Genomic DNA, 27,034 nt, shown 5'->3' on the forward strand with positions numbered 1-27,034 from the left:
AATCCTGTCCAGGCACAGGTTTGTTAACTTTTTGTTTTGTTTTGTATGTGATAAAATTTATATTCTAATTGTTTGAAAATTTTATTTTCGGGTTGTATTATAATTTAATAAATTGTTCTTGTTTGAGCCTGATTATAGCAATGTTTTGTTTAGACCAGTAGATAACTGTTTACACATAATAACTAGATATTATAAAGACGTTGAAATTAATTTATACCAGTGCTCTTTTCAGTTTTGTTTTTCAATTAAGACTTAGATAACTAAACTGAAGTTTATTTAATGATGAAACGAATAAAAACGTTGCCAAGTTTATCGCACTTAATGAAGCTGAAGAAACGAATTCTTGCTGCATTGCGGTTTTATAATAAGCTTGTTTGCTATAACGAAATGTTAGGGTAAAATTTTGTTTGTTTTATATGTAATCTGTGGTTACATTTATTTGTTGTTGAATTTCGTGAAAAGCGATACGCGGGCTATCTGCGTCAGCCGTCCCTAATTGAGCAGCGTCAGATTAGAAAGCTACTCCTTTACCAACGGATTATGGGATCAATCGTGACATTATAATACCCTCACAGCCGAAAGGGCAAGCATGTTCGATGATGGTCGAACCTGTGACCCAAAAATTGCGAGTTAAGCGTCTTAACCACAAGGCCATGCTTGTTGTGGTTTTAAATTAAGAATCTATTCTCGAGACAGCTGATGTTGGTATTAATATTTTAATTAAAATAAAGTACAGAACAACGTTTCGACCTTCTTTGGTCATCTTCAGGTTAACAAAGAGAGTTCGCAACTGACCGTTGGTTTTGAATTAGTTCGATAGATGGCAGGCAAGACAGAGTTATAAGAGATTTGAAGGTTATGAATTGAGAAGTACTTTACAGTAATAAGTGGAGTGTGGTGAGATCTGAGGTTGTGAAGGGGCGGTATTATTTACAAGATTTGTTTAAAGACCGTACAACGTATTTAGATTATTATCCAGAATTTTTACATTATTCTAACGTTGCAATATGAGTGTCGCCACATTAAAAGCTCATTCGGAAGAATTTTCTTCTACAGGTAATTGGCTTTCCTTAGTGTAGGCCTAAGCTCTATATAAGCTGTATATAGTTTACAATTGCCAGCTGCACTGCAGTGCATCTTATGTTAGCACTAATAGTAACTGTGTATTTGCTGGGGAAATTCTCATTTTAACGTAATATTGTTCAAAAGTTAGATAGGCTTACATATTTTTATTTTATTACGTACAATGATAGATTATATGTAACGATTTAATAAGGAATAACACGTTTAAGAACAATTTTTTAATAAATGTTACGTAATTATGTTATAATACTGGTACAAGTATTAGTTGTACGGATAGATTATAAATGGTGACAGGAAAATGAGGTAGTATTAGTAATATTGTGTAAAATATTATTATTATAACTTGAAGACGATAGCTATTATCTATTTCTATCATGTAATGATTTATTCCATTGATCAAAGCATAAAAATGGTAATGCTGCTAACGTTCCAAGGGAAAACAAATTTTACTTTTGACAGTTTTTTTGCTAATGTAAACACGTAGGTTAGTTTTAAAACATATTTTGGGTTTTATTCATAATTGATTTATTCTGTAACTTGTAAGTGTAATTTAAGATGTGTTAATTTTTGTCTTAAATAAAACTAGTGTCTAAACTTGATAAATCCTTACTGTTTTTCACACTGTGGACTTCATACCCATTGTCCATGTAGATGCCTAAGGTAAACATAAAAGACACTAGATGCAATTTTTAACTGCCACTTGACTAAGCTTTGCACAAAGCTCATGCACAAATTAAGGTGTTATATACCAATGTTATTGGGATTAAAAGTTGTGTGTTTATTATTGAATCTTTATTATCTTGTTTAGAAAAATGTGGGTCTTGGAGCAGTTGCATTAGTCAAGGTATGGTGGCTGTTTTCTTAATGTCTTGATTCAGTGTAATGTAATATATGAATCCTATAGTTTTAGGAGGAATACAATTATTTAGTTACTCATATAATCATATTTGTACACATTTATATATTTGTGTTTTTACATTGTGGCTATTTTAAATTTCTTACAAATTACTCTACAGCATGTAAGTTAACTTGTATCTGAGAAGGGTTACCTAAATTATAATACATAATTTTAGTAAAGGTAACTTGTATCAATTGATATATCTTTCACTATTAGTAATACCTACATATGGGTTTGATTGATAGAAAGGTTTGTAGTATGATTTAAATAGTTGTAAACCTGAGCACAACGGTTTGTGTTTGTAATTTCAACATAACTAGAAGGGAAAAAATTAGCTAGAAGAAATAACTCCCTCATACTTCAGTGACCCAGAAATGTGTTTTCAGTCTTAATGATGTTAAAACTCAGGTTTTGATATATGTGGTGGGCAGAGCACAGATAGCCCATTGTGTAGCTTTGTGCTTAACTACAAACAATCCTCTATATGCTGTCTTCCAAGAAAAAGAAAACACTTAACTTGCTTTCTGGTTTTTCCAGAAATCATCAGTTCTTTTCTTTAATTTTTCAAATGCATTGATCTCCACAGGGTTTGATGACAACTTATTCCAAAGTTAATCCTGTAATTTTACTTTCCCATGTTATAAACTTGTATCTTATCCTATCTGTTTCTGACTTTAGCACAAAGAAATCAAAAGTTTTTATCTTATGAATTTCACAGATAATCTCAAACTTCAGGAAGGTAATAACATTCTTGTACTTTATTTTTAATTTAGGTTTTTGTGTTGTTTTTATCTAGAGCAACTCTTTAATAATGTGATGAGTTGATAATCTGGATATCTAGATTTGTTTTCATGTGAATAAAAGGCTAGTTAGACTACAGTTGATTGATCACTTACATAACCAGTTAGTACAGCTCTGTAAACTTTTAAGTTTGTACTTTCAGTTGAGGTATAGCAAAAAAAACATACACATAACAGGGAAGTTAGCAAGTGACTGTTTAGCATAGTTTGTGGAGTTAGGCCTATTGTTAATTAACTGCAAGTTGGACAGTTTGTAGGATGTAAAGCTTAAGAAATTATTTCTTTAAGTGGACTGGATTGTACCTTATTATTCCATTACTGAATAATACAAAACTGCAGATAAATAACTAAATATGTCATTCAGTAATTGTGGAATTCTTATAGTAGATCGTGTGGAAAGAAATGACCTGTAATGGAAATGTACAAGAACTTAAAAGATTGATTTAGGGAGTAGAACAGAAGGTGTTTTAGTTGCAACGTAACAGGACATATTACCAATAATCACTGAGAAAGTTCTAGGAAGTAAAACATATCCTAAAAATATCACAGGAATATATGAACTTTCTAAACACATGTATCAGTGTTTGATTTATGAATGACAGTGGTCCAATTTATATTTAACTGGATTAGTAAACTTCTAAGATGTTAACTCCTGAGAAACCTGTAATGGCAAAATAATGATCTAATACAGTTACATTCTGTATATAAATAAATATTTAACTTTGTAATTTTGTCTTAATATAGATGAATTATTTTAATATAATTGATATTGGCATCTATTAAACAATTTTCCATAAAATCTCCCAATGACAACTATAGAGTAATGAAAAAATAAACAAATATTTGTTAAAAATTAATTATTATATCAAGACTGGAAAAATTACAAAATAATTCCAACCATTACATGTAATAATTTATTGATTTATTTTCCTAGCCCATATCATCTGTCCCATTGTGCCACAACTTTATGGTGAAAGTAATAAAAATATGTCAAAGAACAAGTCTGCATCTGGGATTTCCCAAAGATTAAACCTATTACTGTTGCACTTATCAAATCCAACTGAATCATCAATATGCTCGTGTACCATGTTTAAAAAATCTAAAAATGTGAACAATTTTACAAGTTCATAATTCAGGAAAATAATTTTGTCCCAAATCATCTGCATTTCCAAAGTTTAAATTTATTTCATTTAATTAATATTCAAGTTCGTATTTTCAGCCTTTTCATTCTTCCACTCGCTGACCATCTGTAGAAAAACTGTCCAATGCTCTTAACAGTTTTAAATGTTTGACTTAAGTCAGTTTCAGATGCATTTTGAAAACAAGTCCAACACTTAAGCATCTTTCACATCTGAATTGTTGTAAACCAGGTGTTCCTGAAGCCAACCTTTGCACCATTTTTAACAAGCAGAAATGTTATTTCTTCTGTAATAATTAGCTCATCTTTTCCTTTTTCTAACAAGTTGATACGGTATTTCTGCTATAATATTTTGCTATCTCTTTCCTTTTCTACCCATTCCTGACGTGCTGATTCTTTTTTTTTCTTTTTTAAGTAGCTTATCTTAAAATTCCATATTTCTCTTGTGGTATGGGACAAAACCTGGACAACATATGTTAATTACATCTCCATTAGTGTTTTTTTTCTTTTCACAAGGTTTGAATTTTTTCCTTGCTGTTAAATAAGTTCTTTAAGTACATCCTACCACTCTTATGACATCTTTTCACTAAATTAAAGTCACAGCAGAATATTTCAAACTTTTATCAATATTTGAATCTCAGTTCATTTTAATCTTAAATTAATATTTTAACTGACATTTTTATTAATTTTTTATGGCATCAATGATACCCCTGTTGCACAGCCCCTTGGTGTGGGTACTTGTACATGGTGAGAGAACCTCCCAGCAGAGGTTCTGTTTTTCAATTTATCCACTCATGAAAGGGAGGAGAGGATCCTGGTGGTTAATGGGTCCAACCCCAACACTAATTTGGCTCTGCATTCCTGTATATGGATGTCATTGGAGTGTCATCCTAGGGTCAACTGAGTACCAATATTGGGTGTTTCTCAGTGGGTGTTGTGGACCATTATGTCTGATACTGGTGTTTGGGTATAGAGCTCATGAAACCTTAGCATTGTTGAATTGTCCGTGTTTGGCATTGTAGTGCATCCCATAATATATGGGGTTAATGATCACTGAATCTTTCTTTACGGCAAATGTCTTTTTTTTTTTTTTTATTCAGAAGTGATTAGAGGGGCTTGCTGGCTCTTCGAAGTCTGTTGGGAAAATATGTTCTTGTGATGTCTTGGTGGAACCATCTACCCCAAAATACAGTGAATCCTCTTGAATTCAAAGACCACTGGGGATATACCCATTGAGAATACTCCCTATGCTACTTTGAATTACTCACAAGGAGTTATTGTTGAGAGGGACTTGACAAAACATCCCTGTGTTGGAAACTGTTGCTGGTTTCTCCAACCAAGGAATTTTTGCAGTGTTATGTATCTTCACTCATAAAAAAGAAATATTGCTGCCTACCAGTGTTCTTATTTTGATATTTACATTATCACATCCATCTGCCACTGTCAGGGCAGATTATTTGAATTATAATGTACAGCCATATATTCCCAAGCCTCTCTCATATTTCTAGTATCAGCAATAAAGTCATCTGAAGGCATCTTGTTGCAGTTCTATGATGTGTGGTCATTGTGATGGCAAAGATCATGATGTCTACCAGTGCCATCTAGACCCTAACTGCATCAATTGTAATGGTTCCCACCCCTGTTACTTTCATTCTTATTCTGAGTGAGTGTCGGAGAAAGAGGTATGATGTTTAAAAACTGTTAATACCTTTTGTATCAGGAATCTTGAAGTTGTTGGCCCCTACTCCATCTGAGTTTTATGCTATGATACTACGTTCCACTGCTACAGTGGGTGTGAAGAGAATAATTATATACCTCCATCTGAGTCTTGTTTGCATTGTGTGAAGAATCTTTTTCCTTCAATTAATAATCAAGTTGGCAAGTTGACATCTCCTTTTGTCTTATTCCCTACCATTCCCCCTGTGGTTCCTAAGGCAAAATTCATGGGGCTTATCTTTGACAGTAAACTTGCATTTATTCCTCGCATAAAGCAGTTACGTGTTAAGCGTACAGGAGCTTTGAACATCCTCTGTGTCCTCTTTTTGATGCCTTGTGGGGCTGATCGGTGTTCTTTGCTTAAGGTCTGTCATGTCCTCATTCAATTTAAATTGGACTATGTGTCTCTGGTCTGTAGTTCTGCCAGGACCTTGGCCTTGAAGATGCTGGACCCCATTCACCATCTGAGGCTTTGACTCTGCACAAGGGTCTTCTGCACTTCTTCAGTCCAGAGTTTGTACACTGCATTTTATGAACCTCCTCTATACCTTTGCTGTTTGCAAATGTCTTTACTGTATGCTTCGAAATTTCGATCCTAACCACAGCATCCCATGTGGGGTTGTGTTTTCCTTCCTCGGTGGGCCATGCTTTTTTCAGAATAGATGGTCTGCTATTGTTCCTTTTGGTTTTTGATATTCAGGTGAAACTGGATGAATTGAGTCTGGCATTAGATGACAGTGCTATCCCAAGTGATCAGTCCATTCTGCCATAGCTTATTAGCATTCCCAGATGTCACCTTTTGTTGAGTGATCTGAAGTAAGCAGGTACTCCTGATTGGAAGTATTGTCTTCTCTTTGCTGAATATCTTTTGAACCGTTCTTCTACTCCCATCTATACAGATTGTTTTAAATCAGGTAATCCTGTGGGCTCTGCCGTGTTTTGTTGTGACTCAGAGGTTGCTCACAGAGTTGCTTCAGCAATTTGTGTTTTCTCTGCCAAGTTGTATCCATTTCTCTTGGACTGAAGCTATGGAGCACACTGATTGTACTATTTATACTGACTCTTTTAGATCTCTACTTGTCCTAGAATTGTTTCATGTTAGTTCTCACCCTGTTCTTGTTAATATTCAACAAAGACTGGTCTATTTTTCTTCATCTTCCATTAATATCCAGTTTTTCTATATACCTGGCCATGTTGGTATTAGCAGGAACAAACTTGCAGACACCACAATGAAATCTGTTTTGGTGCAGTCGTGGCCATGCCTGTTTCTTATATGAATTATGGTTCTGTATTCAAGGTTTCACTTTGCACCAGGTGGCAATCAATTTAGTGTAAGCAATCTGATAACAAGCTTTTTCAGATCAAATCTTTTGTTGCTCTTTGGTCATCTTGATTCTGTTATGATAAGGAGTAAGTTGTCCTGGCTAGGCTATGCATTGGTCACAGTTTTTTAACTCATCATTTTCTTTTATCTAGCACCATTCCACCAGTATCTGACCTTTGTGATATTCAAGTCACAATAATTGACATTTGCTTTCATGCTGTCATTATGACTGTACTCAGTAGTAACATATTTTACATCTTTCTATGGGTTTTTATCCCTTACATTGGACAGTACCATTAGTGGTAGTGGTGACACTGTCCAACTTAACTGTGTTTTTATATGTTAAGGCCATTGGCCTTTTTAATTTTATTTGTCTTTTCACCTGTTTTGGAAGTTTTTTGGTTTATTTTTTATATTGTATAATATTTTACTTTTGTATTTTAACAACTTGTTTGGCACGAATAATCTTGTTGCTTTGTGCCATAAAACTTCACTGGATCAGTCAACTTTTTATGTAGAATATTATACTTTATTTCAGAACTGGACTTATTTGGAGGACCTCACTCTCCTCCCCAGAGGCTTTTAACACTAAAATTCTGAGTTCGATCTATGTGTAGGACATAGCAAAGATAGCCTGTTGTTTACTTTTGTGTTTCAGAACATACAAACAAGCTTATTCTCATATCACACATAACTGATACCACACATCAGAACATACAAACAAGCTTATTCTCATATCACACATAACTGATACCACACATCAGAACATACAAACAAGCTTATTCTCATATTACACATAACTGATACCACACATCAGAACATACAAACAAGCTTATTCTCATATCACACATAACTGATACCACACATCAGAACATACAAACAAGCTTATTCTCATATCACACATAACTGATACCACACATATTTTTGTTTTACTGAACAGAGGTTAAGTTGTACTTTCAATCATTTGTAAATGTTAATGTAACGTAACACCTGCATATTTGATTCATGGTAATTTTGTTATTTGATAAAGTATTAATTATTCCTAAAACTGATACAAGGCATAAATAACTGATTAACCTAGAAATTAGTATAAATGAATACGTTTTTTTTTGCATTTTTACTTCTACAGATTAGAATGCATCATTTTTAAGTTTTTCATCATGAAAATTTCACACCAAAGGTTGCACAGTGAGCTAGAAAGAGTTACATAACTACATAAAACTTTCCCACCAAAGTTAATACCAGAAAGTATGACAAACATATGTAAAAATGTTTTCGTGTACTTTGCATTATGCAGATCATTGAATTCAAATTATTAAATAAGCTAGTTATAACTGTCCTATTAAATATGCAACTCTTTTCTAGTGTGACCTTTGATGTGAAAGTTTTATACATGTGTCACATTTAATTATGCAAAGCAGAGAAATTGGTGAAGTCCCTCTTTAGATATTTTATTAATTAAAAAGAATATATGTTTATGACAAAACCACATATTTATTGCATTTCATATTTTATTTTTCTATCAGTATTTTTAAAGTTCTTGTGCTTAGCTATTTATATTTGTTATTATATAACAATTTACTCAACATGATAATATTTGCTCTAGTTTGACAATTTTTATTCTGTGTTTTTGTTCTTATTCAAAATTATAAAGTTTATAGTAATACAAGTATCAGATTTTAATTTAAAATAATATTCACAATATAATTTCATAAAGATGAATGATGATGATAAAGATGAATGATGTTTTAAACTTCTGTATCTTCCAAATTTATATTACTCAGACTGTTTTCTCTTGACGTTAGATGTTAATACTAAAACAATATATTTTATTCTCCTGAAAATTAACAATTGAGTCATTTTAGTGTTGTTATTCCATTGTTTTTTAATTTTATAGTGAAAATAATTCAATATCAAGTCTATTTAACAATAGCACATTACTCCCTTTTTTCCTATAATATTTCTATGAATCTGAACACTTGGACAATGCAATAAATCACTGTAGGGCTACATTACAGATAATGTTAACTAGTGTAAAACAAGTTACTTGTATGAAGTGACCACAGTAGTTAATACATTAACTTATTGGCTCTTTTATCTTTAAATAATTCTACCTACTGTCTTTTTGATGATCTTTTAACTGATATTCCAGCTAATCTAATGGTGCTTCATGGAATGTCTCATTTATAATTATGTTCAAAGGTGCTAGAACAGTGTCACCATATTCTAGACCTATCTTATTAAACCTTCTGTTCCTAACATTATCATGTGATAAATAACTCCATTTACATAACATTTAATTTACAGTATTAAAAAATATAACTTATAACTTTGTCCCCTTTAAGGATTGTGAAGTCCCTTGGACAGGCCTAATATAAAGTGAAACAAAATACTACACTAAATTGTCTATTTGCAAATATTTTTGGTGATCTTCTGAGACCCATGCCATATGGATAGGATGGCATCCTTTGGTGTTGCAAGCCATTCTTTCACTGTTTAAGTTTTTCCTAGATATTTGGATAGATGAATTCTCTAGTTGCCAACCTGGATAATTCTTTGCAAGTAGTTTTGACAAGAACTCCAGGCTCCTCCATTTGTTAAATTTCCACTGACAAATTCTTCTCTGGGATTACCCAGTTAGCTGTTATCTTAATATACTTCAAACATGGTCATGGTAGATGACTTTTAGCTTGGATCGCTTCTCCTCCATCTATCTTCTCCACTTTTGTGTTTACCTTCTCTCACAATAAGAATTGTTCATCTATACCATGTCACTTCAGTTGAATCTAGTTTTATTGACATTTATTGCAATGCTACCTTTTGCTTTGTCACAGCCAATTTATGTCTTTTGTGGGTAAAGCCATGTTTGACATCTTCATTCTTCATATCCAGAAGAATTCTTTCAACTGCTAATTCCTCGTGAGATGCTGGTATATTTGGTTCTATTGCATCCCAATCACTAGATGAAAATTATGGCTATTAATTCCTGATTTGATTCTCACTTTGTGGTAGTACAGTGACCACCATTTCTGGTTCCAGTGGATGTTTAACCTCTAGTGTAATAATTGCCATGTAGTGCATAGCTCATAGGTTATGAAGCTAGCCAAACCTTGTTCCCATGTCTCCACATTAATTCATTTATCAAAATGTACTTTTAATGTCAATTACCCACACATCATGAGATACAGAAAAACTTTGTATAGTGACAGTAACTTCTAACTTCCATTTTATTGTAACTTTATGTCATGCCCACCTACTGTTTAAATCAATTCCTCTTTTTATGTAGAGGTAATTTTGCATCTTTGTTTAACACATTGTAACATAGAACTAATATCACTCAACATACTGTAAAGTTTTCTATCAATCAGTTCACAGACTTGTGGATGATTTTTCTCAAATAATAAACTTCTTTTTTCATTCAAGGTAGATAGAGCATTTCCAGCTGATCTCCACTGCATAAATCCAACTAATTCCTGTTTTCATAATATCTAGTGAGCTTGGTGCTATTCCTTTCATTCTGTTATACTCTGGCTTCTTGGCTTGATAACAGCAGAGGATTTCTTAGTCTGGACTGTAATATATAGGTTTCCAACAATTATAATGTTTACCAATTTTTGACATCTTTTGAGAATTCTTAATCCACAGAAGTACTTGCCTGTGATTCCTGGCAATATGCCCATTCAGCTTACACATGAAACAACTATCATTTTTTGGTTTATTTCCTCTGTTTGTAGCTAATCACCTGATTTTCATTTTCATTTATTCTATAATATAATATTGAGGATGCAAGTTGATGTTTCAATAGTACAGGACCTAATATCCCCCAAACTTCTAGAGACCTGAGACCTCAATGGATATTAATTCCATTGCCAACTGCAGAACTTCCTTTAAGGATGTACATTTATTTTGCTTCAGAATAGTTCTCATATCCTCATCTGTTATGGCATTTACAAAGTGGTCACTTTCCAATAAATCCATCATTTAATTATCTGGGTAAGATAACTGAACAAGTTTTTCCATATGTTCAGCTTAAGGTCTTTCATACTGTTATTCTCAAACTTTGCTATGGACTTTTCCTCCTGGTGCTACACTCCAAACTCGGTGGATGAGGTAATTACTGGTGTTTAATAGTTGTTATGGCTCACAGTTGGAAGATTAGCTAATGTTAACTTGTGTTCTCGTATGTGAGCAGCAAAATGGATGGCTTATTATCCACTGTTTCACCTAATTCTGATTTCAACCTCAGTACGATATGACTTCCATAGTACCTTCCCATCATAGTCTGTTGATTTATTTATCACACAATGTTGAACTGGACAACTAAATTCTGGAAATGAATTTGGCAATGTCATAACTGGGATAGTGAAGCAAGGTCCTTCAGTAACAGGTATCACAACAGTAGTGGTAATAGGTATGGACCAAATAACTTTTTCCTCTTTCATGTTTCATACCAGATGGCATTCTGTCAAGACTCTCAGCTTCCTTTAGTTACAAGTTCGACTACAATATCAGCTTACAGCAGTATACTACTATTACACAACACTTTAGTTAGTTGAACTAAGGTATTAAAGAAAGTCAAGTATTATACAAGTTATCTTTTAATGAAACAGCTTGTAGCTCATGCTATCTCATAAAACTTTAAATTCCTGTAATTAAGGTTGTCATGTGAAGATAAATTGTTGAGATTTGTTATTTAAATTGATGTCAAAATATTTATTTTGAAATCCTGTTTAAGTTCTCATAGTTGAATATCTGATGATACCATTACAAAAAAAATTGCTTTTAAATGTGCAACATGCCATTGTTGTAGTTCTATATTTAAATCTGTACAATATGATTATTGTAGTTTTATATTTAAATCAGTAGAATGTCATTATTGTAGTTTTATATTTAAATGTGTATAATGTCATTATTGTAGTTTTATATTTAAACCTGCATAATGTTGTTATTGTACTTTTGTTTGTAGTATAATGGTGTTTGTTGTTGCATATTAGGCTGTAACAACTCTGTTGATTGTGAAGAAGTCGTTTAATAGTATTTTGTAGTCTTTTTTAAAATGGAGAAAAGGCTAAAACAAAAAAAGTACAAAACAAAATTAAAAACACATAAACTACTGTAAGTTTCTGATGTATTAATCATGCATAATACAGTATAGTATCATGTTTTAAGTTATATTAAAATAAAAAGTAGCTTAATTAAAAATTACAAATACTTTACTTTCTGTCAAGGGTTTAAGCTGTAGAGTTTTATACACGAATCATTTAGTTGTTTCTTTATGTTTGTCAGTGGAATACAGAATTAAAACTGTTAAAACGATTGATAAGTTTATTACCAACGGGTTGTATCTGTGGGAGTTCCAAACCATAAAATAAGTTGTATAGTAATCAAACTGTGATAAATATATTCATTATTATAAAAACTCAACTACACCTAATTGGATAGAGGCATGTTGGCTTCTAATAGTAATAGAAATGAGAAAACTTCAGATTATCACTCCTTAACTTATTTCTACAGACACATTAATGCAAATCACATAACCACAATTTATTTGCTACTAAACAACTTGCAAATTAAGTTAAACAAGTAATGGAATCGATAATGTGAGATCCGACTAGGGTTTTTTATTAAAGCTTGCGGTTACTGGAGAGTCCTATATATGAAATATGCATTTTGATATTTCTTCTGGCTGTAAGCAGGCTCTACTTTCGTTAATCTAAAAGTTATATCGGTGCTATAACATTAAATCTTAATTCCATGAAGTTGAAATTGAAAACGAATTATGGCTAATGCAATTTAACTGACAAAGTTAACTTTCTAGGCCTAAATACATATTGTGTAATATATGGGCAGATGGATATATATGTATGTTATTCATATAAGGTTATATTGATCTGTTTTGGCACCTTATTCTTATAAAACTTTGAATTTTGTTTATTTGGTGCAAAATATTTAAAACATATCAGGCAATGATGAGGTAGAAAATTACAGTGTTGTGGTTAAATAATATGAATTTTTTCAGTCGTTTACTTGGAGAATGAATCATCATTAGTTTGTAAGGATAAACAGATTTTTGTTTCTGCTCTTAAATAACATCAAATAGTAACTTTATTTAATAGTTTTCTTTTGAATTTACTTTTTTATCACAAGTTACAGCTTCTACAAGTAATCTTCCTTACTGTAAAAACTGTAATAAAAATATATTTGTTTTTATACGTTTTGTCCTGTAAGTGGATTTTCACTGCTCGTTATTATTGTTTAAATATTATTAAGGCTGAAGTGCAGGCTGCAGTTAACTTTATTATAAGTAAAATATTTCACGTTTTTCATGGTTCTGACCTTTTGTAGGTCGTGTTTGTTCATTCCAGGCGGTCATTATCTTGATTGTGTACAACAGTTCTTAGAGAACTGAAAGATCAGTCTTGGTCCTGTAACTGTAACCTTTTGACATTTCACGTAAACAAGAAGCGATTCTTCCACACTGTGGACGCTGCTTCCGTCCTTAATTTTGAAGTAATGGAAAAGAGGGAAGGTAGTGAGTTAGTTAGTTAGGCCAACTCTTGGACTATCCTTGAGATCAAATGGTATGATTCACTAGTCACTCTTATAACGCATCCTGCTCCAAAGTGCTAAGCAGGTTTTGTTTTGAGTTAATGGTGATTAAACTAGCACAACTTTCTAGTAAGCGAGGTCAATATTATATACAAGTAATTTGAAAACTTGTGTGTAGTTCCAGTATGCAAGTTTTGTGTATGTTTATAATATAATATGTAATTACTCAGGGTAATAAAGCTTTTGATCTGCAGATGGAGCTCAAAGAAAATATATTTTAAAATCCGTAAACGCAAACGCGTCAAGACAAGACGCGTCGAAAAAGAAAAAACAGAAGCGTATATAATCAGATCATAAGTTACACACATATTTTACTTCGTTATTAATCCAAGAAATAAATGTTATTATTGTAAAGTTTAATTGTTTGATATGGACAAAGAAGGCTCACGACAGTTACAGTTACGACAGAAAGTATCCGTACCCCTGTCTCCCGAGTAGTTTTTTGCTCATAACTTAAAAAGTATCAACATTAGGCTAATAGACGTATAATATATTATAAATATTATACTAACACACATCTACATAAATTTTTATGTAAATTAAATGACAAATAAACTGTTTATAAACAAATAAGCAAAACTAGGAGGAGCAGAAAGTGTTCGTACAGTTCAGAACGTGTGAAAAAACTGATATTCCCGTAAAACGTTTGTTTAGTTTGGCGAATAAACTACATTATATCATTCCAGAACTAGACACTGGGTTCATAATTATTGGAATTTAGCCAGCAAAAAATGTACCTCCGGCAATTTAGCGCCGTCTCCTTCATTATCTGCTTGGTCATCATGGCGAACAGGAAACAACTGTCCAGTGATTTAAAAAACCGAATTATTGTAAAATACAAGCCTGGTGTGTCTCTTTTTCGGTATTGCTATACAACTTAATGTGCCGAAATCTACTGTTCATAGCATAATTGCCAAGTTTAAGCTTACAGGATCAACTGCTAACCTCCCTCGTTCCAGGCGCCCCACCAAAATTCCAAAGAGAACCAAGAGAAAGCTTCTCAGAGAAATTAGTAGGAACCCTCGTTTCACACGTAATGACATACAGAAACTGGTAAGGGAAACTGGGGTTAAAGTAAGCACCTCTACAGTTACGAGCATGTTACACTCTTCTGGGTTCAAAGCATACCGTCCTCGTAGAACTCCATATTTAAAGCCTATTCATTTAGAAGCACGATTGAGGTATGCAAGAAAGCATGTATATAAACCCTTTACCTATTGGAAGAGTATTCTTTGGTCAGACGAGACTAAAATCGAGCTTTTCGGCCACAATGATGTTCGCTATATTTTTCCGTAAGAAGGGGGGAACGAAATCTTCCCAAGAAGACCGTCCCTACAGTTAAACACGGCAGTGGCTCGATTATGCAATGGGGTTTCTAAAGCTCTTCTGGTGTAGACAGCCTTCACCGCGTCAACGGAATCATGAAAAAAGAAGAGTGCGTTGATATATTAGGCACTTATATCAAGAATAATGCTCGGAACTTGCGGCTTGGGCATCGTTGGATCTTTCAGCAAGCACACATCGAAATATGTGCAATTCTGTAAGCGTTCTGGAGTGGCCATCGCAGCCACTCGATCTCAACCCAATTGAAAACGTTTGGCATGAGTTGAAGACCAGGGTTCATCAGCGTCATCCGAAAAACTTGCAATAGTTGGAGGCCTTTTGTAAAGAACAATGGAAGAAAATACCAGTCGAGTACTGTCAAACGATCATGGAGGGCTATGAGGAGAGATTGTGCCAAGTAATTCATCTGAAAGGCTACACAACTGATCATTAAAGTAGACGCACGAACACTTTCTGCCCCTCCTATGTTTGGTTATTTGTCGTTCAATTTACATAAAAATGTATGTAGATGTGTGTTAGTATAATATTTATAATATACTGTACTTTTATTATCCTAATCGTGATACTTTTTAAGTTATGAGGAAAATACTACTCGCGACGCAGGGGTACGAATACTTTCTGTCGTAACTGTATCTGTTGGTTAGCGGTAAATACAAGTTCTTAGCGATGATTTATCGAACACGTCATTTGCTCAGAATATATATCCATTATCAGTGTGGTCATATTTAAAAGCAAGTGCAAAGTTATATGTTTACATGCGTTATCATAATGTGGACCACGTGTTTAATATTAAATAGACAGGAACCTATTCGGTAGTTTGTTTGGAGGAGAGGATTTACATAATATTGTGTGTGAATAAATTAATGGAGCTATCTGATGCTATTATAAAAGTTTAGGTTGAAAAAAATTCTCAATGTGTGTTGGTATATTACTCGATCTATCTGATAAAAGTAGTAAAACTTACTTTGATAAGGGTTCTCACAATGTTGTGTGTGGGTATATTACTCGAGCTTTCTGATACTGGTAGTAAAACTTACTTTGATAAGGGTTCTCACAATGTTGTGTGTGGGTATATTACTCGAGCTATCTGATACTGGTAGTAAAACTTACTTTGATAAGGGTTCTCACAATGTTGTGTGTGGGTATATTACTCGAGCTATCTGATACTAGTGGTAAAACTTACTTTGATAAGGGTTCTCACAATGTTGTGTGTGGGTATATTACTCGAGCTATCTGATACTAGTAGTAAAACTTACTTTGATAAGGGTTCTCACAATGTTGTGTGTGGGTATATTACTCGAGCTATCTGATACTAGTAGTAAAACTTACTTTGATAAGGGTTCTCACAATGTTGTGTGTGGGTATATTACTCGAGCTATCTGATACTAGTAGTAAAACTTACTTTGATAAGGGTTCTCACAATGTTGTGTGTGGGTATATTACTCGAGCTATCTGATACTAGTAGTAAAACTTACTTTGATAAGGGTTCTCACAATGTTGTGTGTGGGTATATTACTCGAGCTATCTGATACTAGTAGTAAAACTTACTTTGATAAGGGTTCTCACAATGTTGTGTGTGGGTATATTACTCGAGCTATCTGATACTAGTAATAAAACTTAGTTTGATAAGGGTTCTCACAATGTTGTGTGTGGGTATATTACTCGAGCTATCTGATACTAGTAGTAAAACTTACTTTGATAAGGGTTCTCACAATGTTGTGTGTGGGTATATTACTCGAGCTATCTGATACTAGTAGTAAAACTTACTTTGATAAGGGTTCTCACAATGTTGTGTGTGGGTATATTACTCGAGCTATCTGATACTAGTAGTAAAACTTACTTTGATAAGGGTTCTCACAATGTTGTGTGTGGGTATATTACTCGAGCTATCTGATACTAGTAGTAAAACTTACTTTGATAAGGGTTCTCACAATGTTGTGTGTGGGTATATTACTCGAGCTATCTGATACTAGTAGTAAAACTTAGTTTGATAAGGGTTCTCACAATGTTGTGTGTGGGTATATTACTCGAGCTATCTGATACTAGTAGTAAAACTTACTTTGATAAGGGTTCTCACAATGTTGTGTGTGGGTATATTACTCGAGCTATCTGATACTAGTAATAAAACTTAGTTTGATAAGGGTTCTCACAATGTTGTGTGTGGGTATATTACTCGAGCTATCTGATACTAGTAGTAAAACTTACTTTGATAAGGGTTCTCACAATGTTGTGTGTGGGTATATTACTCGAGCTATCTGATACTAGTAATAAAACTTAGTTTGATAAGGGTTCTCACAATGTTGTGTGTGGGTATATTACTCGAGCTATCTGATACTGGTAGTAAAACTTACTTTGATAAGGGTTCTCACAATGTTGTGTGTGGGTATATTACTCGAGCTATCTGATACTAGTAGTAAAACTTACTTTGATAAGGGTTCTCACAATGTTGTGTGTGGGTATATTACTCGAGCTATCTGATACTAGTAATAAAACTTAGTTTGATAAGGGTTCTCACAATGTTGTGTGTGGGTATATTACTCGAGCTATCTGATACTAGTAGTAAAACTTAGTTTGATAAGGGTTCTCACAATGTTGTGTGTGGGTATATTACTCGAGCTATCTGATACTAGTAGTAAAACTTACTTTGATAAGGGTTCTCACAATGTTGTGTGTGGGTATATTACTCGAGCTATCTGATACTAGTAGTAAAACTTACTTTGATAAGGGTTCTTACAATGTTGTGTGTGGGTATATTACTCGAGCTATCTGATACTAGTAGTAAAACTTACTTTGATAAGGGTTCTCACAATGTTGTGTGTGGGTATATTACTCGAGCTATCTGATACTAGTAATAAAACTTAGTTTGATAAGGGTTCTCACAATGTTGTGTGTGGGTATATTACTCGAGCTATCTGATACTAGTAGTAAAACTTACTTTGATAAGGGTTCTTACAATGTTGTGTGTGGGTATATTACTCGAGCTATCTGATACTAGTAGTAAAACGTACTTTGATAAGGGTTCTCACAATGTTGTGTGTGGGTATATTACTCGAGCTATCTGATACTGGTAGTAAAACTTACTTTGATAAGGGTTCTCACAATGTTGTGTGTGGGTATATTACTCGAGCTATCTGATACTAGTAGTAAAACTTACTTTGATAAGGGTTCTCACAATGTTGTGTGTGGGTATATTACTCGAGCTATCTGATACTAGTAGTAAAACTTACTTTGATAAGGGTTCTCACAATGTTGTGTGTGGGTATATTACTCGAGCTATCTGATACTAGTAGTAAAACTTACTTTGATAAGGGTTCTCACAATGTTGTGTGTGGGTATATTACTCGAGCTATCTGATACTGGTAGTAAAACTTACTTTGATAAGGGTTCTCACAATGTTGTGTGTGGGTATATTACTCGAGCTATCTGATACTAGTAGTAAAACTTACTTTGATAAGGGTTCTCACAATGTTGTGTGTGGGTATATTACTCGAGCTATCTGATACTGGTAGTAAAACTTACTTTGATAAGGGTTCTCACAATGTTGTGTGTGGGTATATTACTCGAGCTATCTGATACTGGTAGTAAAACTTAGTTTGAAATCTAAAATGTTCGTTTCACCATTCTCGAGAAATGAATACTTTTTGGTTTTAATACTTCAAGATAATATAATTTTCAGAAGTATTTGTTACAAATCAAAAGGAGCAATTTTCTTTTTCATACTAATATGTAATTAGGCCTCACTGTGTGCAGTTTTGGTCTTTTTAACTGAGAAAACGTATTGACTTACTGGAAAGAGTTCAGACAAAGACAGCTAGAATGGTACTGTGTTTAAAAGGGATGTATTATAGGGATTATTAACTTATTTCGTCTTTTAAAAAGAGGAGTAAGACGTGATCTTACTGGAGATTACAAGATTTATAGAGGATTGAATAACGACTTTTGGTTTCCTTCTACTGTATTAGGATCAGAGGACGCAAGTTTAAGATGTGAAAAAGTGATAGTAGGTTCGGATTGAGACTGTTATTTCTAACAGTATGGTTGACTTGTGAACTAATTTTCCTCTGGGATCAGTAAGGTCAGCTCTTAACAAGAGTGTGGACTTTGACTTCCTGAAGGAAAAAAGAAATAGTGTTGGTTAAAAGTTTTACTTTTTTTGAAATGTGGACTTTTCAGGGCACTCTTGAATGATCAAACGGTCCCTTGTTCTTATGTTATCAAAATACGGTTATATTTTATTGTAACTTCATTAGAGCATGGTATTAAACTACCAGCAAATGTATTACACTGAACACAGTCATGAATAAGGGTAATGGGTATTCTGGTGTCTGTCAGTACTTGACTTCAGTAGTACCACAGAATAATAATAGTAAGATTATTATGTAGCAATATGTATATTAACAAAAGACAGTGAAAAACCTTCATGCGAAATTTGATAGGTTTGGTTTTGAATTTTCGCGCAAAGCTATTCGAGGGCCATCTGCGCTAGCCGTCCCTAATTTAGCGGTGTAGGACTCGAGGGAAGGCAGCTAGTCATCACTACTCACCGCCAACTTTTGGGCTACTTTTTTACAAACGAATAATGAGATTTACCGTCACTTTATAACACCCCCACAGCTGAAAGGGCGAGCATGTTTGAAGTATGTGAAATGCAAGGTGTTTTTATCTCAAGGTGTTTTTGAGTAAAAGAAAGCGTATTGTCGTTGTCATGCTTTTAATTATTTAATTATCGTCTTCAATTGCACTTTCTGACGTCAACTTATGACGTAAGCTTGTAGCGTATTCTTATACGCATCTTGATGGTAATTCGTTCCTCTTGTGCCTGCGTCTGTTTCCTGCTCGTTTTAGTAAGAAGGGACGCATCCTACTCACGTTGTCCTGTCAGCTGGGAATTGTTTGACCACTTGTTTGTTGGTGTTTTTCGGCGGTTTGTCTTCGTGTTTCTCAATATTCTGCTGTGAAAAAAAACATAAACTTCTAGACTTGTGGAGAGTTGTGTACGTTTCTTATCTTATGATCTTATTTCATACCTTATTAAAAATGTTCATTCGTAATGGCGCAGATAGCCGTCTAGTAGCTTTGCGCGAAATTAACAAAAAACAAAACAATCATTCGTAATGAACGTACCTACGTATTTCCGATCAGTTACGCTTCTACAACAATCAGGTGGTGTGGATCGTTCCCAGTGTACGAAATGTCCCGTGGGAAGTACAGTCAAACGAAATATAGCGTGATTACGGTAGGACATAATACAAGAAGCTGCCATGTAACTTGTATACCAATAGCTTAAAAATGATGCACGTAAGTGATGCAGAGACGAGATGTAAGTAACTTATGCAGGAAAATGATTTCATTGGTTTTCTTAAGTTGTTAGATTAACATTGTTTCATGTTTTAGCCACAGAATGACTCTCGATATAACTTAACATATTTTCTCTATATATTGTTTTTAAAAAGAAATTCGTTGGCTTATTTTCTAAATCAAAGTTGCGTTAAGCTGTGTGTGTGTTTGTCATAATACATCTTAAACTGTGAAACAAAATACCTGCCTTGAAAAGTGATGCGGATGGTATTTTTTATTTTTATTCCTTAAAAATCGTTTCGTTAGTTTAGAGTATTAAACTTACCTGTACCCCAGTGGCATAATGGAATTTATTCGGACTTAAAACGCTAGAAACCGGGTTTCGATACGCGTGGTGAGCATACTACAGATAGACCTTTATAGCTTTGTGGCTTTGTGGGTGGCTACAAACAAAGTGAACTAACCTTTATTTTTTGTCAATTAAAATCATCAGTATTCTTAGAAATACATTTTTCTTAATGAGAAGTTATTTACTAGCGCCAAGTGGCTTGCGATACATGAGCCCCGATTATACCTGTCACTTACACTTCTCAGATTTCCCGAGTCTCTCATAACTGTTTCTATTTATTTATTTATTGGAGCCAGATGACTTGCAATACTAAAATGGTCGTTAGTTCTGGGCCCGGCATGGCCAGGTTAACCGGTTAAGGCACTCAACTCGTAATCTGATGGTCGCGGGTTCGAATCCCCGTCACACCAAACATGCTCGCCCTCTCAGCCGTTGGGGCGTTATAATGTTACAGTCAATCCCACTTTTTATTGGTAAAAGAGTAGCCCAAGAGCTGGTGGTGATGACTAGCTGCTTTCTTTCTAGCGTTACACTACTAAATTAGGGAGGGCTAGCGCAGATAGCTCTCGAGTAGCTTTGCGCGAAATTTAAAACAAACCAAAGCAATCATTAGTTCTGTCACTTCAAATTTCCAGTTTGTACATTACACTGCGGGAGGTATAGATGAATGAAGAGTCAGAGTATATAATGGTAATTAATTTTACTGTTGAACTAGACCTTTAAGGAGAAACGGGGGCTTAATGTGTAGACAGGATAACGTTAAGCATTATATCACGTAGGTTACATAGGACTAGACAGTTATCTTTAAGAATAACAGCGGGTCATGAAGAGTCTCAAACGGTAATTATACCGAATTGTATCCGTTCTGCTATATGAACTACGTTATCAAAACGAATTACGAACTGAAACGCGGGCCTGATTGACCGGTTAAGGCTTTCTACAAGCAATCTAAGGGTCATGAGTTGGAATCTCCGAAACCGAACGTGCTCGTCCTTTGAGTCGTGGGGGCTTATAAAAAGACGGTAAATCCCATTATTCGTTGGTAAAAAGAGCATACAAAGAGTTGGCGATTGGTGGTATTTACTAGTTGCTGTCCCTCTAATCAATCACTACTGAATTAGCTTTGCGCGAAATTCAACAAAAGCATAATCTCTGCAAGATCAACTAATCTTGCTCTGAGGTGGAATCAGTTATATATAACCCTGCAAGATCAACTAATCTTGCTCTGAGGTGGAATCAGTTATATATAACCCTGCAAGATCAACTAATCTTGCTCTGAGGTGGAATCAGTTATATATAACCCTGCAAGATCAACTAATGTTGCTCTGAGGTGGAATCAGTTATATATAACCCTGCAAGATCAACTAATGTTGCTCTGAGGTGGAATCAGTTATATATAACCCTGCAAGATCAACTAATGTTGCTCTGAGGTGGAATCAGTTATATATAACCCTGCAAGATCAACTAATGTTGCTCTGAGGTGGAATCAGTTATATATAACCCTGCAAGATCAACTAATGTTGCTCTGAGGTGGAATCAGTTATATATAACCCTGCAAGATCAACTAATGTTGCTCTGAGGTGGAATCAGTTATATATAACCCTGCAAGATCAACTAATGTTGCTCTGAGGTGGAATCAGTTATATATAACCCTGCAAGATCAACTAATGTTGCTCTGAGGTGGAATCAGTTATATATAACCCTGCAAGATCAACTAATGTTGCTCTGAGGTGGAATCAGTTATATATAACCTGCAAGATCAACTAATGTTGCTCTGAGGTGGAATCAGTTATATATAACCCTGCAAGATCAACTAATGTTGCTCTGAGGTGGAATCAGTTATATATAACCCTGCAAGATCAACTAATGTTGCTCTGAGGTGGAATCAGTTATATATAACCCTGCAAGATCAACTAATGTTGCTCTGAGGTGGAATCAGTTATATATAACCCTGCAAGATCAACTAATGTTGCTCTGAGGTGGAATCAGTTATATATAACCCTGCAAGATCAACTAATGTTGCTCTGAGGTGGAATCAGTTATATATAACCCTGCAAGATCAACTAATGTTGCTCTGAGGTGGAATCAGTTATATATAACCGAATAAGAAACACGCTAATCATCTTCTCTTCTGATAAAAACAAACAAAAAAGCGACAAGGTTGAGAAATTTGATATGAAATGTTTGCAACAAATGAACGCTGTTCATCAGATAAGACCTTTTATAGAAAAGTTCATGTGGGGCTGTTGCTTGCGATATTTCTGGTGTTCACTCTTGTTTACGTAATGTTTGTAACACGCTTAATACCTTTGTGAACTACATGATAAGTGGGCACTGCGGTAATTTAATTTTTATTAGTACTGACTACTGTTAGGGAATAAGTTGACTCAGTGGTATATCTTTGGGCTTCGGAACCCCCCCCACACACCCTTTAAACTGTCGGTGCGTTATAAGAGTAATAGCCAATCTCCGTCAATAAGTTTTCTCCTTGCGTCGAAGAATTATACTAGTGTGAGATAAGAAACTGCTCTTATTTACTGCTGTTATGACCTTAAAATTATTTTGGCAACATTTGAAGGTCAGTTGTTTTGAAGTTTTACCAGTTACTGTTGGTCTTGTCATTTATATATACGAAGTAGCAAGGCCAGTGACCATGAGCAGTGATTCTTGGTGTACTTAGAAACTGGGTGCAAATTTAATCTGGTGATTAATGCAGTATATGTACATAGATACACACACACACACAGGTTTGTATGTCGATACGTTTCTGAGGCTTAAGTACAAACTAATCTGTGTTGATTGGTGTAAATATGTGGACCAGTCGGCCTTTCAAGACCAACTTACAATTTTAATATTATACTTCTATCGAAGCAGTCGTGCATACAAATAACAACAAAAATAAATAAAATAAATACATCCGACGCAACGACTTTCGTGTGCGACGTAAACTAACGAGTTTTGACTTTTGATCAGAGAAATAGTGATAACAAAGTTTCTTTTTATAAATTTGTGATAATAACAAAAAAGATATGAAGGAAAGTCGAAAGTTGCGTGAACTTATGTTGCAGGTGTGCTTAATGATGGTCAATAATGGACCATTCACTGTTAGCCTTCCTGTTTCATTCTTGAACAAACTTATAGGTGGACTTTACCCAGGAAATCTGGCAAGATGAAAACACACGTGTATATATAACTATAGAAAAACTGTGTAGATTGAACATGGATTGCTTGGTTCAGACTTTCGCTGCACGATATGAAAACTAGTGTGAATTTTTATGCGAATTTCACAGGCTTGTAAATGGCATTTTGGAAACTTTAGTAGAATATGAAATTGGGCGTGTTTTTATACGAGTTTCACACCTTCCATTGCATTTTAGGAACAATATTATGTGAAAGATGGTTCTATTTATTTTTATGCGACTTGACATCTGTTCTTCTCATAACAAACAACAACAACAAGATTGAGAAATTTGATATGAAATCTTTGCAACAAATGAACGCTGTTCAATAGATAAGACCTTTTACAGAAGAGTTCATGTGGGGCTATTGCTTGCGACATTTCTGGCGTTCACTCTTGTTCACATAATGTTTGTTACACGCTTAATACCTTTGTGAACTACATAGTAAATGGACACTGGGGTTATTTAATTTTTGTTAGTACTGACTACTGTTACGGAATAAGTTGACTCACTGGAAGGGTACACGAAAAATCAGGCTTATTGATGGAATATTGTGTTAAAAGTTGGTAATATACCTGATTTGGTCAACATTGTTTTCTGAACAGGAAGTTCTAAGTTACCAAGCAGGAAATTGACGATCAAGAATTGAAAGTGCATAGGTTAAAAATGGCTGTCAAACCATTATTTTAATGCTATTAATGAATGTTGGGATATTATTTCTTCATATTGTATACACCCATTTCAATTCGAGCTGTATATTTTTGCGTGCCCGGCATGGCCAGGTGGTTAAGGCACTCGAGTCGTAATCCGAGGGTCGCGGGTTTGAATCCCCATCATACCAAACATACTTGCCCTCTCAGACGTGGGAGCGTTATAACGTTACGGTCAATCCTACTGTTCGTTGGTAAAAGAGTATCCCAAGAGTTGGCGGTGAGTGGTGATAACTAGCTAGCTGCCTTCCCTCTAGTCTTACACTGCTAAATTAGGGACGGCTAGCGCAGATAGCCCTCGTGTAGCTTTGTGTGAAATTCAAATACAAACAAACAAACAATCTTACAAGGAAAGTCAGGAAGATCTGAAACGTAAGATTATTAAGGTTTCTGTAAACCTTGGTGTACTTTATCCAAGAAACCTTTCAATATTCAATTTCTATACTTCAATCGAATGTGTTTTGTTTTTTTAAGTTGCTTTAATACATGTATTCGAACTGTTGATTTGTGTTTTTAAAGTTCTGCGAATAATCATCCCACAACTGACTTAGAGTGGCTCAGCGTTTAGTTTGGGGTTACATGTAAAATTCAATAATCTGTTTGTGAATAAATTAAGAAAACTGCAACTAAGTTTTAAAGGTTTATTATTTACTAAACGTTAAGCTTTTCTTAGATCTTAAAGGTAAAGGTAGTAATACTAGCAGACAACCGGTCTGTGTCTTAACAAAACTGTTTTCCTCTGACAATATTTGAGGGATTTGATATAAAGTTACACATTGTATATAATTTCTTATGTTGTTAGTATGTCCAGTGCAGGGTAATATTTTCTATTCCTATATATCATTAAATGAACACGTAAAATGAGTAAATGGAAACTCTAGTCGTCACTAAATCATGTCCGCAAGCCGAGGTACTGCTGGAACACGCTCAACATTAACGACTGCCTAACGTCCTGTGCAGGGTAATATTTTCTATTCCTATATATCATTAAATGAACACGTAAGATGAGTAAATGGAAACTCTAGTCGTCACTAAATCATGTCCGCAAGCCGAGGTACTGCTGGAACACGCTCAACATTAACGACTGCCTAACGTCCTGGAACATGTAAGTGTTACCTTCCCGTTTATTTCCCGAGTGTACAATTGATATTTTACGTATAAATACTTGTTTTAGTGGTCATTTTTAACGGAGTTTTGCCGATAACAGCCTGTAATGAAACTGAAAGTCGGGCAAATAAGCCGCGATTTCTTTCATTAGACATCCTCCCCCAGCCGCACCGATGACACACGTTGTAATATATAGATTCCAAGGTCCGTGTGTAAACTAAATTGAACAGCCTTGTTCGGTAGTTTCCGTGTGTCGATGACATCACCTTCGGGTTACGTGGTTTCAGGGCCAGCGATTTTTGTGAACAGACACCCTCCCTCCGATATCTGTCTCCATATAATTTACATTGCCCAATAAGTCCGTGCGTCCAATAAACGTAACATCCGTTCTTGTTGTCTGTAGCTAATGTGTGGTTTTTACCAATGAATATGGCTTCGAAATATTTCAAAAAGCGAAGGAAATCTGATGATAAGAGTTTAAGTTTATACAATAGTTGTACAAAGTGAAAGGAACTCTGTAGTGAAGATGGCAGGACTGAGAAGGATAAAAAAAAGTCGAGGAAAAGCAGGCACCACGTGAGTCTTAGTGGAGCCAATCCTGAGGCAGCAAGATCAAGCAGTCAGGGGGTAACCCAATGTCTTCGGCGGAACGCAATAAAAAGCATGACTTGGAGAAGCGATCTCGGAGTTACCTGCCGAAATAAGAAAAATAATTCCCTTAGTTCGAGTTTGATCAAGAAATGCGTATTTCAGAGAGTCATAGGTCATACTCATAAAAGATTTAGACCTTTTCTGGAGAAGGAACTTATGTAGCCGGCCATGGTGCTCGATCCAAGAGACTGGCCTTTCAATGAGCCTCAAGAAGCTCTTGCTGTATTTGGGGTAGATCAAATTAACACTGTGACAGCTCATTTTGAACAGCCTCTTCAGGTTGTAGGCTATGATAATGCTGCAGCATTTCCTGAGTGGCTTGACCGAAAGACGTTCTCTCAGAGGTGAGACAATGTTCCAGGCATGGACCTTCACCACTTCTGGAATTAAATTTTCTTCGATTCTTTGACAGATTCCCAAATTTGTCTTTTGGCACAAATTATTCTCACACTGCCAATGAACACATCATGTTGTTACAGGGGATTTTCCATTATGAAGAAAATCAAATATAACTGGAGAGCCAGTCCAGATCCAGACACGCTATCCATACTTATGAGGATAGCAATAGATGGTCCAATATTGGCTACTCCAGGAGAGCAGTGCAGTGCTGATGGACTCAATCTCGTCGTTCCAGGAGGCCTGGTGACTAAGTCTAGTCTACCTACTACTTACCAAAGTAACTGTTTACAGGTGTTACAAGTCCACTTTTAGACAACTTCTAGTCTGGTCTACCAGGATAATTAACATGCTCAAGTGACACCTGACGATGAAGATGCTCATAATCATTGTATGTGGAGTAACTACAAACAACTGAAAGTGTCAATGTTT

At 34.8% G+C, this 27,034-nt stretch overlaps 1 protein-coding gene across 4 annotated transcripts in view; it reads left to right on the forward strand.

The window, feature by feature from the left end:
- Positions 1 to 871: 871 nt before the first annotated feature.
- The window catches only part of LOC143239779 (cytohesin-1-like), a 75,770-nt gene continuing 49,607 nt past the window's right edge, over positions 872 to 27,034 (forward strand). The window contains exons 1-2 of one of the 4 annotated variants that reach the window (XM_076481263.1): positions 872 to 1,056; positions 1,892 to 1,927. In XM_076481263.1, coding sequence (XP_076337378.1) covers positions 1,008 to 1,056; positions 1,892 to 1,927 — 85 coding nt within the window. In that variant the 5' untranslated portion in view covers positions 872 to 1,007. Of the gene's footprint in view, positions 1,057 to 1,891; positions 1,928 to 20,163; positions 20,233 to 25,529; positions 25,554 to 27,034 lie in introns of those variants that run through there. The other 3 variants (XM_076481264.1, XM_076481265.1, XM_076481268.1) reach the window with 3 other exon arrangements.

The sequence above is a fragment of the Tachypleus tridentatus genome, chromosome 13 (genome assembly GCF_004210375.1).
Source record: "Tachypleus tridentatus isolate NWPU-2018 chromosome 13, ASM421037v1, whole genome shotgun sequence".
Classification (NCBI taxonomy): domain Eukaryota; kingdom Metazoa; phylum Arthropoda; class Merostomata; order Xiphosura; family Limulidae; genus Tachypleus; species Tachypleus tridentatus.